The 18,276-nt window shown below is 31.1% G+C and overlaps 3 protein-coding genes across 3 annotated transcripts; 2 read left to right on the top strand and 1 right to left on the bottom strand.

The window, feature by feature from the left end:
- Positions 4,479-7,829, top strand: LOC109362521 (12-oxophytodienoate reductase 3-like). The gene is made up of 5 exons (XM_019608356.1): positions 4,479-4,679; positions 4,848-4,988; positions 6,334-6,464; positions 6,546-6,728; positions 6,966-7,829. The coding sequence occupies exons 1-5, from the start codon at positions 4,588-4,590 to the stop codon at positions 7,628-7,630; spliced, it is 1,212 nt and encodes a 403-aa protein (XP_019463901.1). The 5' UTR covers positions 4,479-4,587; the 3' UTR covers positions 7,631-7,829.
- Positions 8,946-11,525, top strand: LOC109361761 (MOB kinase activator-like 1A). The gene is made up of 7 exons (XM_019607301.1): positions 8,946-9,117; positions 9,463-9,511; positions 9,621-9,729; positions 10,021-10,114; positions 10,741-10,874; positions 10,978-11,141; positions 11,317-11,525. Exons 1-7 carry the CDS (start codon positions 9,092-9,094, stop codon positions 11,386-11,388), a joined length of 648 nt encoding a protein of 215 aa, XP_019462846.1. The 5' UTR covers positions 8,946-9,091; the 3' UTR covers positions 11,389-11,525.
- On the bottom strand, positions 13,111-13,590 carry LOC109361931 (zinc finger protein KNUCKLES-like). The gene has a single exon (XM_019607458.1). It carries the CDS (start codon positions 13,588-13,590, stop codon positions 13,111-13,113), a length of 480 nt encoding a protein of 159 aa, XP_019463003.1.

Here is an 18,276-nt window from a genome sequence, read left to right as displayed (position 1 = left end):
TTTTTATAGTAATGTCCATTAATTTATATAGTTAACATTGTAGATTTTTATTATTATGATGGTAAAATCTGTGTATTGATAATGTAAAAATTTATATATAATTAATGCATCATTTGTTACTCATTTGTATTAGTTTTATTTATGAGTCAATGATTATTGAAAATAAATGACAAATGATATAATAATAGTATAAAAAACTCTTACAATGTCACTACATACATTATTTTTCTCTATTATTATTATGGGGAGCTATTCTAAAACATGTGTCACTCAATGAAGTGTTTTTTCACTATAATGGGTAACAAAATATATAATTAATGATAGAGAATATGTGATCCATTATCATGTATGATGTTTCATATTATTATGTGTTTATACAATTAATTAGTGAATTGGATTATATATTTGTATTATTAAGTATTTATAGTGACCATTAGCTTATGATGATGAGTAAAAAGGGACCAGTGGGAAAGAGTGTAGCTGTTTGCGTCTAAATGCACGAATCTCAAGAGGACGTAGTCCGTTCAATTCTTTGGTACAAAAGCTAATACTATTCAAATGCATTACGTCCCTAATTAGTAATTACTTTATATGGGAATCACATGTCTCTATTCTAACATTGTCTTATTGATTGTCCTAAACTAATCATATATTAATATATGGATAAAATAAAAAATTTAAAATAATAAATAATAAATATAACATTCTGATTCAGTTTATACTCAAACAAATATCATTTTCAAATAAGTCTTTATTATATATTTAAATATTATAATAGGTTAAATATCATATCTTTAATTTCTCTAAAAAAAACTAATCAGTTCATTATTCATATGATTAAAAATATATTTAATTATACTATAAAAACATGTACATTGATCCTGTAGATATCATTGGTGTATTATTTATCCATTAAATATCATTAACAAATTTAAAATAAAAGCATATATAGATGGATTAGTTTAAAATATAGTGACAAACTTTACAATACCCCATATACCTATTAAACTCTCATATTTCACAAATTTATAATAATTATAAAATATTTTTTCTAAATAAAACCAATTTTGATTGTGTCAAATTGAAAAGCCGAATTATCCTTTTTATATTATAATCAATCCAAACTTTTATGAGAATAAATTTGGAAAATCAAATGTACTTGTGTGAACTAATGGGTAGTGTTTTTTGAAATGGGATTTGCATTTGTTTTTTTTTTTTTGTGTGCATAAAACATGTTTTAAAATTTGATATCAGGTTTGAAAAATTCTGTTGTTTATTGATTATGTTCAACCTTTTTGGTTGAATGAGTAATATTAAATAAAGACTTTGAACCTTCACTCCGGCATTTTATATTCTCACCATGTATTTCCTTTGGTCAAACTGTGGTTTCAACACATAAAAGTTTCATTTGTATTTTTTTCCTTGATTGAATTTTCATATTATTATTATTATTTTGTTATTCAATAAAATAATGTTTATACTTTAAACTATACCAAGTTACGCATATTTCATAGGGGTGGCAATATGGGCCAGCCAGGTCTAGCCTGGCCCGCCTTTGGCCTGTCATAATATGGACTGGCCCGACCCTTATTGTTAAAAGGTCTCAAAATGCCAGCCCGACCCATATTCGGTAGGGCTGGTAGGCCGGCAGGCTGGCCCGTTTTGTTTTTTTCAAAACACACATTAAAGCTCTAGACAAAAATAAATAAATCAAACAATTCATAAACGTCCTTTACAACAAAAAATCACAAACAAAAGACTTAATCTCATAATAACATATTGCATTAGTACAAAACTTGTAAATTCTAAACAATAAACCACAATAGTCTTAAACTTTTAGACTCCTAGTTCACAAATAGAGCTTATAACTCATAGTTTTAAAAAGTGTATAAGTATCAAAACTATTATATTATAAATCAATCACAATAAAGTATATATATTACTCGATTTAATTTAATTCGACTACATTAAAAATATAAACTGAAATGCAATCGAATTCAATTAATTTTCCAAAATGAATCAAAACCAGCAGTCCTATTTGAGTTTCCAATTTTCCATTTCAATTAATTAAATGTTTAAATTTGATTCAAACACCCATAATTGTTAGTGAAACTCCACCTTTATCTGATAACAAGTACAATAATTGGATAAGAGTGAAGATAATAGATAAGTACATAATGAGATATTAAATGATCATTTTACAAAGAGAAAGAAGAATTATATGCTTAAGCATCCACAAATAAATTAAAATTGCAAAAGTTTAATCTTAATTGTAATGAACAATATGATAGACAAGTAAACTTTAATCTTAATGTTGGTCCACTGGGCTAGCCTGACCCTCCATAATTCGTCTAAAAAACGGACTTCCAAAACGGGTTGAATACGAGCTTTTGGGCTAAAACCCCAGTACAACCCGCTAAAAACATTTATCGAAACGGGCTGGCCCGTCGGGTCAAGCCCATTTTGCCATCCAAATATTTCAACTAATGATTCACCTTCCAATCTAATTAAATGCATGCTATCATAATAAATAAATATGCTATCTTTGTAGATACCAAAAGAATCATAAAAATATTCTTTTGGAACAATAACAATATTGCTTACCAATAAATATTAATCTAATAGTGTAAGATATTATTAGATCTCCAAACAACAAAAATATCAATGATTTAATTTTTACAAACGATATTTGTTAGAAAGATAATCATACACTCTCAAAATCATTGGTTTCTTACTAAAATGTAACAATAATGCTTATCTTCTCACTAATAATATTGTTGAATTCTGTGAAGGTTTGGGACTTGGAGATAAAAATAAAAGGATGAGGCAAGTGCATGAAAATGATGGGAGTGGCCAAACTATTTATGACTTGTATTTTGTAGTTGTGATGTTCATTGGACCCTCTTGGATTATTTTCTCCCATAGCTGATGCCTAGCATCATTGCAAATCCATGATAAACAAATGTCAGGCAAACACTCACTTTCCCACCTACTTGTAATGGAATCCTCATCATCTCCCATATCAAAATGGTTTAATGGTCCAAAATTTAAATTGTTTTTAAATAAAATAAATTAAAAATATATAAAACTCTCATTTATTGAACTTTAGATGATTTCAGCACTTTAATGGGTATTGGTGTTTGAGAAGTAAATACTTCAATTTTCTTCATATTTTTTATGATGAATATGTTATTTTATTATACTTATAAGGATAGATATGTTATTATATATTAAATTTCTTTTGTTTTTTAATGACTTGTCTCTCTATTAATGAAGATGATTCATAGTTATTAGAGGTAGACATATGAGATGTTTATAAAAACATAAAAGAAAAGAAAGCATGTGTACACATTGACCATATTCAACAACAAGTTGATATTTGTTTAAATCATTAACTGGTGCAACTTTACAGATCTAGCCAAGTGAATCAAACATATTGGAGTTAACATGGTTGTAAGATGACTGGATTCTTTTAAATTGAAGTAGTCCTAATAATATGTATAATATGTTGAAATAATAAAACTCAATTTGGTGATTTATGAGCCTTCACATGAAATGGTTTTTAACCATCAATTAAGGAACCCTAGCACGCTCAAAAACTAGAAAAAATAATCAACATGGACAACATAAACAAAATAATAAATATTGAAAGGAAAAAAAGAAGATACCAATTTACTCAACAAAATAATTTTCCTAATCAAATTGAGCACGTTTTGTAATATTTGGATGATTGAGTTTGTTGGAATCTAGAAGACTCCTCAGGCACAACTCAGCCAACCTACAAATATTTGTTAAATTTTGATTTGCACAATTGCACGTTGCTAGAAGAAGAAAAAATGTAAACTAAAATGTAATATTTGTTAAACTTTGATTTGCACGTTGCTAGAAGAAGAAAAAATGTAAATTAAACTGTCTGCATGCCGGTATTTAAGGGAATATTTTTATAGAAATTATAAGGATACTATTTTTTATTTATAATACTCCACTCACTCTTTTAAAAAAATATTATATCCTAGTTGTCATGAGTTCCGCTTCACTCCACTGCTGAAATATAAAAAGAAATGAAATATTTTTAATTTGTAATTTTTTATTAAAAAACTTAAGATTATAATCGTGAAAACTTTTTTTTTTGCTCCGTGTTGCAATCCTTGTTTAATCTTGGACTCTTCATTACTGAATAAATACTTATAGTAATATATTATATAAAATTAAATTGCTACCACTAACAGAATAAATAAATATTTAAATAACTTAAAAATTATTAAGAATATTAATTAAAGGAAAAAAAAATCGAGCCATGAGAAATAACTAATAAACCTTCATAAATTCTAGCCACCCTAATAACTTAGGAGATCCAATTAACATAAAGTTGTGAAGGGAAACAAAAGAAAAAGAAAAACAGTATCACCAAATATGAAAATCATCTAAGACAAGGTTATTCTCACTTGACAAATATGAATTGAGTTTGTCTCCTTAAACAAGAAAACCGACATTTTTTTCTATAAATAAGATTTGACCCTCTGCTACATTTCTTCTCATCTTTAATTCAGTTTTTGAAATTATTAAGTTGAATCCGAGAAAGGGAAAATGGCAGAGACAGAGAATCAAACACAAGGAGGAGGTAACAGTAACACCCTCTTTACTCCTTACAAGCTGGGAAATTTCAACCTTTCTCACAGGTCACACTTTTTCCCTTCATTTTCTTACAATCACGCTTTTATGTCTTGTATTCATAAATCATCCATGCTTTTACATAAATCAATTTACTTTACATGCAAAAATAAGTGATGAAGAGTCATAATAAAGAAATATGAAATTTGAGTGACATATTTTTACTTTACATGCAGGGTAGTGCTTGCTCCAATGACAAGGTGTAGAGCGTTGAATGGGATTCCACAAGAAGCACATGCTGAGTATTATTCTCAAAGATCAACACATGGTGGATTTCTAATCAGTGAAGGAACTTCGATCTCTCCTACTTCTTCTGGGTCAGTCCATAATATGCACTATACACTATACACTATACTTATTTCATATGCATTTATTCAGATATAAATTTTAGATGTTTATTACAAAATTTACAATTAAATAATATTTTAAATTCACTTTATTGTAAGCGAATTCTTTTATTCTTGAGGAAATTCAATTGTCAAACAGTGCGTTCTGTGGTTGAAAATTTTCCACGTGGAAGCTTGTTCTTATTCCAATTTGATTGATTAGAGCATCTCTGATATTATTTTATTATAACTCCTCATAAAATAAGAAACATCTACTTTTTTTCACAATGATATCACTCTTATTCTTATTTGGGTCTCAAAACAATTACTTTTTTCTCACGACATGTATCTATCCTCACTTTCCACAACCACGAGTGAAGAAAAACACTTTCCTTTCTCCAAGAAATAAGAACAACATGGTGAAGACAGAGTAAGAATGTTGTTATGAACAATCTTAAAATCAAGCACTCTGGCCTTGTGCAACTTTTTATTATAATACATTTTTATATCCTTATTCTCCACCCATAACAAAACACGGTAATTGTCTCTCTTTAATCAAATTTTGTTTTGTAAACCAACGTATTTGTTCAAATGATATATATTTAATTCTCTTTAAATAAAGTCTGAGGTTCGAATATTACGGATGAAAAAAATACTGGTGCTGTGAGAGTTAGCCTCACATAACTGTGATGTTCCGGCTCGATAATGTTAAATGTGTGAAACAAAAAAAAGTTTGTTTTGTGAGTTAAGCTTGAGAACTATATCAGAAGTCTATTCTATCATTCTGAAGTATTTTATTTCTATTATTTTCTTTTAAAATCACATGGTAGAAACTGCCAAATGGATGCATGAAGGCAAGCTTAGCTGCATTGTTTTTCACAAGAGGAGATAGAGAGGAAAACAATCTGAGCTTTGTTGTTTAAAGGAAAACTAATTTGCTAATATTGCTCTTTCAACAAAGTTGTTCTAGCAAAGCACAAAACTTGATTTTTCCAAATATATTACTGCAGATTGCTTCTATGATTATTGTAAATTTCAGTTTATTGATATTAGCAAAGCCTGGTTTTACACAGTACCAGTATCAAAGATTTTTGTGTCCGACTGGGTTGCTTTTTCTTGAGTTAATTATGATTTATGGGCGTAGAAGTTACATATCAGATGCTACATGTGGATGAAAGAAATAATCGCCGAAAGAGTTAGTCCACATACCGGTGGATGTTCTCAGCTCGGACAGTATTGCCTCTAGTGCGAGGATATCTGTAGGAAACAAAAAAAGATGAGTGAGTATGGTAGTGGTGTGACTGGGTATCTTTTAAAAGTGACTTGTTTGATGCAGGTTTCCTCATGTACCAGGGATATATTCAGAAGAACAGGTGGAGGCATGGAGAAATGTAGTGGATGCAGTGCATGCCAAAGGCGGCATTTTCTTCTGTCAACTCTGGCATGTTGGTCGTGCTTCCCATTCAGGTAATAATGTCTCCATGGAAGAGTCTGGTTTTGTTATATTTACTTGAAAGCTAGGCATTGACTTCACTTATTGTGAAATAGTGTATCAGCCTCATGGGGCTGCACCCATTTCATCCACCAGCAAACCCTTGTCAGATAAGTGGAGAGTTCTCTTGCCTGATGGATCGCACGGCACATACCCAGAGCCTCGGCGACTCAGCTCTTCTGAGATACTAGAAATAGTGGAGCATTATCGCCAATCAGCAATTAATGCAATTCGAGCAGGTTATATAATCCTGAGTCCTGTCTAAGTTTTCTGACATTCCTACTGGAAACTGTATACAGTATACATATTTCTTTATCTCAGCTTATTTTTATCTTCTTTGTACACGAATTTATAAATTGCATTAAAAAGAACAATATGGTATTCCTATTTTGAAGTTCAGGAAACACCTTCCTAAATGTGTATTAGAGTTACTTTTGTTCCTATCAATATGACTGATGACATGAAGCATTACACAGGTTTTGATGGAATCGAGATTCATTCGGCACATGGGTATCTCATTGATCAGTTCTTGAAAGATGGGATCAATGATCGAACAGATGAATATGGTGGATCACTCACAAACCGGAGCAGGTTCTTATTGCAAGTGGTAGAAGCTGTTGTTTCAGCTATTGGAGCAGGACGCGTTGCTGTTAGAATCTCACCAGCAATTGATCACCTTGATGCAACGGACTCTAATCCACTTGAACTAGGCTTAGCAGTGATTGAGAGACTCAACAATTTGCAAAACAAGCTAGGTAGAAAACTCACTTATCTACATGTTACTCAACCTCGTTTTACAGCTTATGAGAAAACTGAGTCAGGCAAACCTGGCACTGAAGCAGAGGAAGCTAAGTTGGTGAGGACACTAAGAAAAGCTTATCAGGGAACATTCATGTCCAGTGGAGGTTTCACTAAAAAGCTTGGTACCGAAGATATAGCTCAAGGCGATACCGACTTGGTTTCCTATGGTCGTCTTTTTATCTCCAATCCAGACTTGGTCCATAGGTTCAAGCTTGATGCACCTCTTAATAAGTATAATAGGGAAACTTTTTACACTGCAGATCCTGTTATTGGCTTTACAGATTACCCTTTCCTCAACAAATCAAGTGGAATTAAGAAAGAACCAACATCACACCTCTGATTGTATTGTTTGTGTCGTTTTGAACTTTGATACTTGGAGTCTCCACTATTAATAATCTTTATATTATGAAAGTCTGATGTATTTAAGAATAATTCCTGCAACATAATTTATTTGCTCTAAACATTCCTGCATCCTGTTATGTATATTTTTCCTCTGCAGGGGACTAATGATGAATCAACAGGAAAATATGCATTTAAGATTGTTTTATTCCTTCTCTCATTAAAGTCACAAACTCTGTTTTCTTGACACTGCTATGGAATGAATGGACACCGGTGATTTGCCAATGAAAACCTTTATATTACAGATTGATACATTTCTGCTCATCCATTATATTACCAACCTGATGTATAGTATTTACGGGTGAGCATGGCCCGGGTTAAAACTTGTTCTTACCCGATCCTAAATATTGCTTGGGTCACTTTTTTGAACTCAGACCCGGCCATAATTTCCTAAACCTGAAGCTAACCCGACCCTAAATAGCGACGTGTACGCCTTTAAACCCGATCCTAGACTCGATTAAATATAATGCATACTCATTTTAGATAAAGACTTCTCAATATTATTTATTATTGTAAATATGCAGTTTGATATACAAAATAATATATGTATATATATATTATTAATCATGAATTTATTAAGGAAAATTAAAGAACAAATGATACTTCGACCAAAATGGTATATTACTCTATACATATTTGAGTGAGTGACCCTGGGAAGGTACAGATCATGCCATGCTTGATCCCTACCCGGTCCTAGAACCATCAGATCCGACCTTATTCGAACCCAATCATGATCAAACTGTGCCGGATGAATAAGTAGGGTCGGGTCCTTTTCATCCCTAATAATATTATCTATTAATAAACTATGATGTTAACATAATTTCGGATCCTGTAATGATGGGCATGTGACAAGTCTGTATGGTATCATATAGAAAGTTTAAAATAATAAAAGATTAATCAAATCTTAAATATAAGTTGGTTTAAAATTTTATCATATAAACAGGAGTTCTTATAAACAATAAGATAAATTATAACTAATAAGATAAAACTAAACAAATTAAATCCTAAATGAAATCATAGTCTATGATGTTAGATTCTAGAGACTGATTGAACCACGATTGAAAATAGCAATTTGAAAAATTGAAAATCCAACCTATAATAACCAAACCAACCATCCAGATCCAACCTCTGCACAATCTCACTCCAATTTCCGACTGATAATAAAATCCATAAATAGACGAATGGAGTGCATGTGCATGCCGTTTTATCTGAGACTCTGAAAAGAAAAGATGAGATAGAGAGATAGAAACGGAATAATATGGCAACAGAATAGGAATGCCCACCATTCTCTCTATAAAATTAACTCATTTCATTTTCTTTATTCTTCACTTTTTTGTTTTTCTTATTTTGCTGAGAGCCTTTTTATCTTCCAGAGCGAGAGAATACTTTCTATTTGGGCACCATGAGTCTTTTCGGTCTCGGAAGCAGGTTTCTTTTCATTCCTTTTTCTCTTTTATTATTACTATTACTACTATTATTCATTCTCCTTCTGTTATATTATTCTTCTTTTCTCTTCTCATCACACAATTGAAATACGGAAAAATATATATATATATATATAAATGAAAAGTATCCAAACAGCATCGAAGCCAATCATTTTGTAGTAAAAGTGTTACGTAACAAATAATCATTAGAACCATAATGGTAACATTTGTTGATCATAAGGTTGTGAAATTTCTCACTTCAAACAGAATCCCAAACAAGGGGTTGATATGTTGGTACAATTACTTTTGGAGTTGAATGATAGCATTAAGAAAAATTTGATCCATGCAGAAACCAAAAGACATTTCGTCCCAAGAAAAGTGCTCCATCTGGAAGTAAGGTTGGTCTTTTTACTTTAGGTGGTTACTAGATTTGTTTCCCCTATTTTTTATGCTGTATATTCAATTTGTTGATTATTTCTCATATGCATTTTGTTTATGAAAGTGCAGGGTGCTCAACTTCAAAAACATATTGATGCTACATTGGGTAGTGGAAACTTGAGGGAAGCTGTTAAACTGCCTCCTGGTGAAGATATTAATGAGTGGCTGGCTGTAAACAGTAATAATCTTTTACCTATTCAGCTTTTGCCAAATCATGTTGAAATTTCTAATCATAATGTGTATTCTTGTTTTTATTTGTATGCTTGAGGAATATTTTCCTTTAAATTCTTCCCCTGTAATTGCTTGGTTTGGGTGTTGGATAATATTACTTCCTTGTGTATAAATATCCATATTTGCAGATTGGCCTGCATGTAATTTCCTTGTCACTAATAGCTAATGATTTATTGCAAAATTACTTATAAAATTTTGCTCAGTTGAATTTTATTTATCCGATTTTTTAATTTTGCAGCTGTCGATTTCTTCAACCAAGTGAATATCCTGTATGGGACACTTACAGAATTCTGCACACCAACTGATTGTCCAATGATGACTGCAGGACCAAAGTATTGTTTGATCCTTATTTCAGTTGCATAATCTTTTTGGTTCTAGACCATATTACCTATTAAATGTGTCTTCTACCCATCATTCATGTTCTCTTAAGATTTATGGAACTTATACCAAATTGATTCTTATAATAGGTAATACCCATATATGGTTTTTGTGTATAACAGTATAAGATGTACTGCTATGATTAAGACTACTCTCCTGCTTTAAGTAATGGCATAGTTTGGTTACTTTAGTATCTATTTTCAATCATTTTTATAAGCATTGGCATCAAACATATATTGCCAAATTAGAGTTAAAAGTGTTGTGTCGATTAGTTCATGGTCTTTGGGGTCTTCATTGTGCTAGAATGAACGATGTCTGATAATTAGTGATACACCTCAACAATAGCTAGAGGATGGGCACAATACTATATACCTTTTCTGAGTGTGAGAAGAATGACTTCAGTAAAAGAATTTAACTCATGGACTTGAGGTAGAGTTGGTTTATAACTTGACAAGAGATTTTGGGTATAAGTATAACTTGTAAGGCGCTGGTAGTGTCTGCACATATAACTCTCATTATAGGCAACATTAAACAAATCATAGTATTGAGGCAATTATTTAATGTAATTTAAACTCTGCAGATACGAGTATAGATGGGCAGATGGTGTTACTATCAAGAAACCAATAGAGGTATCTGCACCGAAGTATGTTGAGCTTTTGTTGGATTGGATTGAAACTCAGCTAGATGATGAAACTATTTTTCCTCAAAAACTAGGTATCTATGAACATGGATATAGCTAGAACTTCACTAAATTTTACCATGCATTATTTGCTAATTATATGCATCATAACACTATTTCAATTATTCCTTGCTGCAGGGTCTCCCTTTCCACCCAATTTTCGGGAGGTTGTGAAGACAATTCTGAAGCGATTATTCCGTGTATATGCTCACATCTATCACTCACATTTTCAGAAGATTACAAGTTTGAAGGAAGAAGCTCATTTGAATACCTGCTTCAAGCATTTTGTTTTGTTTACTTGGGTAGGTGTTCATATAGATTAAAGAAAATGCTTGTAGATGCATGAATAGGAAGCATGCTTTTGGGTGCAACATGACTATTATCTTTTCATTTTCCTGATTTCCCCTTTTCCATTCTATTCAATATTGTTTTTTTTATGGTTGACTCATGTTTTGTTGATGCTATCTTCTGTTGCAGGAATTTCGTTTAATTGAAAAGGGAGAATTGGCTCCTGTTCAAGAATTAGTTGAATCTATCATACAATTCTAGTGTTTTTCTTCTTTCATTCCATTTGGGGAGGATAGACATTGGAATGTTGGGTACATATTTTGAGACATTTATATTGCCTTTGTAGAAGAACACTTGATAATTGAAAAATCTTTAGCATCCTCTTGTATTTTTTAGTAGGTTTTACTTTGTTTTAATTTTTAACCCTTGGGCAAAGTTATAATAACAAACAATTAAACTAAACAATAAACTACGGATTCTGAGTAGCAATGATAGTGAGATGGGGAATGCATAATGTCTTGGGAATAGGTACTGCAATTTGTACTTCAGGTTAGTGATTATTGGGTGGATTGAGGAGGGGATTTTTTTCCATAGGGATCGAGATAAAACAAGGATCAAATCTTCCAAAAAAAAATTTGGTTGTATCCTAAGTCAATTACATTCTACTAAGTAATATAAAAAATATTCTTTTTTTTTATGTTTTTTTAATTGGATTAGTATACAAATGGAACACCAAAAGTAGAATATATGAGCTCCATCAAAATAATACCCGGGTCCAAATTATTATTTTGAATTAAATTTATTGTTGAGTTAACTTTTTATATATATATAATAATAAAGATAATTTATCACATAACTAAAAAACTAATCTTTTGAAGATATGAAAGATCTTTTTAACAAATATCATTTATATGAATGAAATATTTGAACTTTAGATTAATTTTGCATTTCTGAATTTAATAAAACTTTACAACTAGATCAATATCTTGTTGATACAAATTCTAGCTACACTAACAACCCCTTTAAAAAAACTTATATAATTAAACACTCATTTTTTCATTAGTTTCCCCCATCTCCCTATTCCCTTGAGCAAGATAATAATAGTCCTAGAAATGAATGATATATAATTCGAAGAAGAAACCAACAGTGCCTCGTTACACTCTCCTTTTTAGTAGGAATCCACTTTACTTGATTTGAAAACCATGGTGCTTGGTCTTCTCATGTCAGGTGCTTTACTAAAAAACAAAAATAGAATTGACGGAGCTATTTGCCAAAAGGGAAATTACGAAAAATAAAGTTAACACACTCGAGTAGTGGATATCCCTTTCTCTTCTTAACTCACTTCAAAATCAATCGGGAAAAAAGATGATGGACGTGCAACATGCATGTACTGTGTCATCACTCAAGGGATTTCATTGTTCATTAAATTAAATAATAGCCTTTTATTTTTCTATTAAGAATTAAAAATAAGCTAATAACACCATTTCTACATTTTCATCTTCTACCTATTTCAATAACCACTCTCCAACTCAAATAAGCATAAATAGAATGATGAAAATACTCACCACTTTGTGTGTTTCTTTAGCACTTCATTTGTGTATACCAGTGATGAAATATAAACGTTTTTTCAGTACATGATTAAATACATGTATACCTATCATAATGTTGTGTACTAATCGAGCTAACTCTATGTTGAAAAGGAAAAACGAGCTGAGATAGAAGGGAACATAAATATCAAAAAAGAAGTTCAACAAAACAAAATGGCATTAATCTAAGAGTTCAGAAACAGCAGAAAATTAAACTAATATAAATAAGGAAATATTAAGATGAAAATTACAACTAAAAAGTTAACCCCATTCTCCCTTTCTCATCATTAGTAATTAATTAACAAAAAAGAAAAGAGAGACTCTTCCACAAAAGAAAATGACAAGTTTGTTATGAAATTGAAAAGCAAAGTAAAGAACTAACAAGAAGAAAAAGGGTTCACAGGCGAAGAGTGAGGTCGAGGTTGACATGATCAGAAGCATCAGAAGCAGAAGCATTGTTAGTAGAAGTTGAAGAAGTAGAAGCAGAAGCATGGTAAGAAACAGGAACAGTAGTATTTACTGGTGCAACGTGTTGGTGATGATGGGTCTGAAACTGAAATGGTTGTTCCATTTGAAACCAGTAAGATGCATGGGCACCAAAGAAATGAGGATGAGGAGGTTCAAAAGAAGAACAAGTGTTGAAATCCAAGGTAGAAGCATTATTGTGTGTGAATGAAAGATTGTTGGTTCTCCTAATAGCAGCTCTTTCAAGCTTATGAGCGTTTTGATGGCCACCGAGAGCTTGAGAAGTGTAAAACTTGCGGTGGCAGAAATTGCATTGGAATGTGCGAATGGAAGAAACAACCGAGAGTTTTCCTTGTTTGGAATCAGAGGAAGGTTGGTTCATGAAATTGTACATGGATGCAGGGTTTGCCATTTTAGAGAGCAGATATTAGACCTACCTAGGTTGCTACACTACTCACCTATCACCTTCTTTATATAATGCAAACCAAAACATATTTTCTAATTTTTTTTAGTAATCTATAAATACCAGAGCTGTGAAACCCGAGCCGGATGTCAAACCAGAAGAGGTCCCATATTAGGTTTAACCGGTTGAAACGGTTAAACTGTCCGGTCTGACCGGGTGATTTCGTACATAATTAATAATTTTCATTTATAAATATATAGTTATTATATATAAATGTAAAACTTTATATAATTAATAATTATGTATAATCATATTGAAATAATACATCTTTATTTTTTTTGGACCATAGTAAAACAAAATATTAGAACATTGTCCCATTTTTTTTATTTTTAAGTGAATCGTCTAGTTTACTTCCCGGGTTAGTCCAATTTAACCGGGTTTAACATGGTCGGACCAGATTTTTTCCGGTTCAAAGCGGTCCAACTTTCATTCGGTTAAGACGACAAACCAGAGCCAGTTTCAAGTCCGGTTAGCGGTCAGATCGGTCGGACCGTCCGGTCCGGTTCTAAACACTGATAAATACTACTACTATAATTATGAGACAATTACTTAATTATCAGTAAGAAAATTAAAATGGTTTTTTTAAACCCATGTTATACCAAATTGTCTATAAATACTACTACTATATATACTAATATAAATATGATTGAATAACAAAATTATACCATAGCATCCTTATTTGTAAGCTAATGAATATTATAACATAGCATCCTCATTTCTACACATGCAGAAAGTGAGAAGTCATATTAAAAATACATTTTGCATAATATAATTTGGGTATTTCTTCCTAGATCGGTTTGTATGTGCAGCACCAAAGTGGTTCATGGAGCTGGACCCATATGATTGGTTTCCATATGAAATGATCGATTTGCCTACCCAGAATGAACCTAGTTTTCTCTTCCGGCTTTATTTGGGAGCGGGGTTTGGAGGGGAAGGAGAGAAATGACTTTGTAAAGTCTTTCCCTCGTTTTGAAGATCAATGAAGGAGAGGGAAATGTTTTGGTTCAGACCCTCCAAAACTCTCATGTGTTTATTTTTAAAGTTTTCCAATTTAAGATTTTTTGAGATAAAATGTTAAAATAGCTAAATATTTTTAGTAATATTATATAATTATACATTATTGTTCATTTCTAATTGTTAATTACATTTTTAAAGGAAAAATAAAAAAATATTCTTACGTTATCATTAGTTTACTATTCATCTTCTAAAATTTTATACTCACAAACATAGAGAAGAATTTCATTCCTTTCCTCTTCCATTCCTCTCATTCATAATCCTTTGATCTCTTTCATTCCCTTTATCTCATAACTCTCAGCAAAGCCTCAAAAACATATGTTTATTCATTGTAGGGATACAGATTTATTATAACATGTCCTAAATGGCTAAATCATATACAATTCTTATTCTTAGTTCTTAATCCATGAAGAAAGTATTATTTTTTTAATCTATACACTAGCTAATATGAATCGATAATTTTTTTTAATCATTTTGGTGATTAAAAACAATATTCCTGTCGTTCCTATTGGTGTGCGTAATCCAATGGTAGGAAGTTAACCAAAAACAACATAATGAATGAGCATATTCTGATTTAGTCCCTGCTTTTGAGACATAACAAATCAACAATGAGCACAAAAAGTTGTTTTTTATGATTCCAACAAGTTAACGTGATAGTAGATTCCGTACATCTATCTTTTACCGAGTTAGTTAATGCTTAAAGTCAGTTTATATAATTCTAGTTTTAAATCAGGCCCTTGTATTCTTTGTATAATATATTTCCATATGCTTGTTGCTTGAACATGGAATAAGAAAAGAGAGAGGAATGAGGAGAGTTGTTTTGGTTGCAGAAAAGGACAAGAAGTGAGTGCACTCACTATCACAAGTAGTACTATAAAACACACCTCATTCTCTCTCTCTCTCTCTCTAGCATGAGAGTGCAGTTGTCACTGTATATTCTCTCTTTTTTGCTCTCTGCCGTGGCGACAGTACACCAATACGGTTTTTACGAATTAATCCACCTTTTGGGGTCCACCTAAGTAACGGTATCTATCCAAATTCTCAAAGGAATTAGGAATATTCATTGTTTAGTGAAAGGACACGTAACTTGAGTGATAATTAAATGCACTTACTTGAGTGATAATTAAAGTGATGGGGTAAGTTGGGTTTGTTTCATGTCACATTGTCAGTACCTACCACTAGGAAATATGGCTCATCATCATGTCATGTGGGTTTCACCTTCATGCTGGCTTACCCTAATGGGTTTGTTCGTTCTATCATTTTAAACCCTCCAAATTGCACTCCGATCAACTTCTATCATGTTAAACTTACCATACTTTCTACTTGCCACTTCCTTCAACTAATTTATGTTATCTCATTTATTAGATACAATATATATTTTAATATTAGTGGCAATGTGTATCATATAAAAAATGATAAACAGCTATGCCAAATAATGACTAGCTAAGTATTCATTTCTATGTGAAACAGAATTTAAGCTCACAACATATTGATGGAATGTGATAATTGTAAATTGAAATTATATATCTTTAGAAAATATTGTTTTAACAGAGAAAACTAAAGTAATTAGATTCCAATAGTATTTTAAATTGGGAAATGAGTTTTGAAATGCTTTTGATATATAGTCTTTTTTAATATTTGAAATGACATTAATCTAAGAGAATGATGCTCACATTAAAAAAGTATAGCTCACGGTAGCTTCAACTAATGATATGTATTTGGCAAGTTATGAAATTAAAAACGAACTATATTAAGAGAGAGAGAGAGAAACATGATCAATGAAGAACAAAAATAAAATCAATAGTGATGGAAATATGAACAAATGTAACCTGGAGAGAGAGAGCATAACGTGGAATAAGATGGGTCGCTGCAAAAGTGAAATATGAACAATGGCTTATGCGGTTTTGCTTTCTTGCAACAAAAAAAAATTGCCTGTCTACAGAAGAAGGTATTAGGAATGTTAAATCATATGAAAGGCAAAATAAAATATATAGTGTTATTGAATAAATTTAGATTTAATCCACTTGTTATCTTTGTATCTATCTAAATTATTATTTTTTACTTTTTATCTTTTCTCATCTTCAAAACTCGTCTAAAATCAAAATAGACATGACTTATAATCATCTCAATAACAACTTTACTAATGAAATACGAAACAATGTTTTTGTCTTTTTACATCAAAAGGACGGAGTGCAGCAAAACAAAAGAGCACATAACACACAAATGCACAATGAAAGGGAAGCCTAGCAAATAAATTGTCACATAATTACACAGAAAAATTCTAAAAATATAAAATAAGATTTGTATATTACTTGGAGAGAGAGTTAATAGATTAGAGACATTGAAACACAATAGTTTTAGGACAGATAAGAGCAAACGTAGCATATCAAATACAGATGGCGTTGCCAAATTAGAGATTGAAAAAATAGGAATTGTATCCCAAACAACGTATAGAAAATAAGAGAGATTAATCATCCCAAAGCACTGTGGAGAAGAAATGATGCAGAGAGTAGTCTCTAACTTTATATTTTTATTTCAATGTAACTGAATAGGAACAAGAACACAACTGGACTTTCAGCCTATTAATAGAGAAATATGTTGTTGATTTTGCATTTAATTTTTAAGGAGAGAAATATCATATTATTACATTTTAAGGGATAAAAATGTTAAATCATATAATTTTTTTTATATACTTCTCTATCTCATTAATTAAAAGTAATGGAGATGATCCTAACTGAATGCGACTCATCTCCATTAATAGAGAGATAAATAATTGATTTTAAATTTAATTTCAAGGAGAAAATATTATATCATTATATTTTAAAGAATAAAAATGTAACATCATATTACTTTTTCTTTTACTTTTTTTATATACTTCCCTTTCCATTAAATCCTAACCCATCCTAAGGCACGTAATTGATAGTGGTCATGACACTTGTCAGATTTTCATTAATATTTTGCACTTTTGGTTGAAACATATAAACTAGAGATAACACTTGTTTCACTAGTGTGTTACTCTATATGTTAATGAGATATAATTGGTTAAAAAAATATTTAACAATTATAATTTTAACTTCAATAATTTTTCAACCAATACAAGAAGTGAGACAATAGATGTGCTCCCATATAAAATAGAGGGAAAAAACTTAGAATTGAATGAACTTTATATACTATTACTATTTATTATTAATGTTTAATTATTATGCTCTTTAAAAAAAATAATTCAAATAAATGATAAATAATATAACAATGAGATAAAAAAATTAATAAAGATTTGCATAAAAGATCTCCTCTGGAAATATAACAATATTGGCACTGAAAATATTAAGATAGGCCCTGACTATCTTGTATTGCGTCAAGGAAAAGATTTGCATAAAAGATATCCTCTGGAAACTCTCCTGGCTCCCTTGGATATGGAACACCAATTTGGTCTGCGTGAAGTTTTTTTACCATGGAGCTGAAAATAGAAACTGGTGTATACTTGCGCATTAAGCTATTATCATTTTTATAAATTTGTGCATTACACTGTAGTGTTTAGGTTTGAAATATAATAAACTAGCACCAAAAATAAAATATAATAATAGACTATAAAATCATCTATCGTTTTGTTGCATGCGGACG

Source organism: Lupinus angustifolius, chromosome LG12 (genome assembly GCF_001865875.1).
Source record: "Lupinus angustifolius cultivar Tanjil chromosome LG12, LupAngTanjil_v1.0, whole genome shotgun sequence".
Taxonomy (NCBI): domain Eukaryota; kingdom Viridiplantae; phylum Streptophyta; class Magnoliopsida; order Fabales; family Fabaceae; genus Lupinus; species Lupinus angustifolius.
Note: the sequence above shows the minus strand (reverse complement) of the source record. Positions and strands in the feature narration are given on the sequence as shown.

Coding starts and splice junctions, on each gene's coding strand:
- LOC109362521 (XM_019608356.1), top strand. CDS start 4,588: ATGGCAGAGACAGAGAATCAAACACAAGGAGGAGGTAACAGTAACACC. Junction 6,465..6,545: donor TGGTCGTGCTTCCCATTCAG/GTAATAATGTCT, acceptor ATTGTGAAATAG/TGTATCAGCCTCATGGGGCT. Junction 6,729..6,965: donor AATTAATGCAATTCGAGCAG/GTTATATAATCC, acceptor AGCATTACACAG/GTTTTGATGGAATCGAGATT.
- LOC109361761 (XM_019607301.1), top strand. CDS start 9,092: ATGAGTCTTTTCGGTCTCGGAAGCAG. Junction 9,730..10,020: donor TGAGTGGCTGGCTGTAAACA/GTAATAATCTTT, acceptor TTAATTTTGCAG/CTGTCGATTTCTTCAACCAA. Junction 10,875..10,977: donor TATTTTTCCTCAAAAACTAG/GTATCTATGAAC, acceptor TCCTTGCTGCAG/GGTCTCCCTTTCCACCCAAT.
- LOC109361931 (XM_019607458.1), bottom strand. CDS start 13,590: ATGGCAAACCCTGCATCCATGTACAATTTCATGAACCAACCTTCCTCT.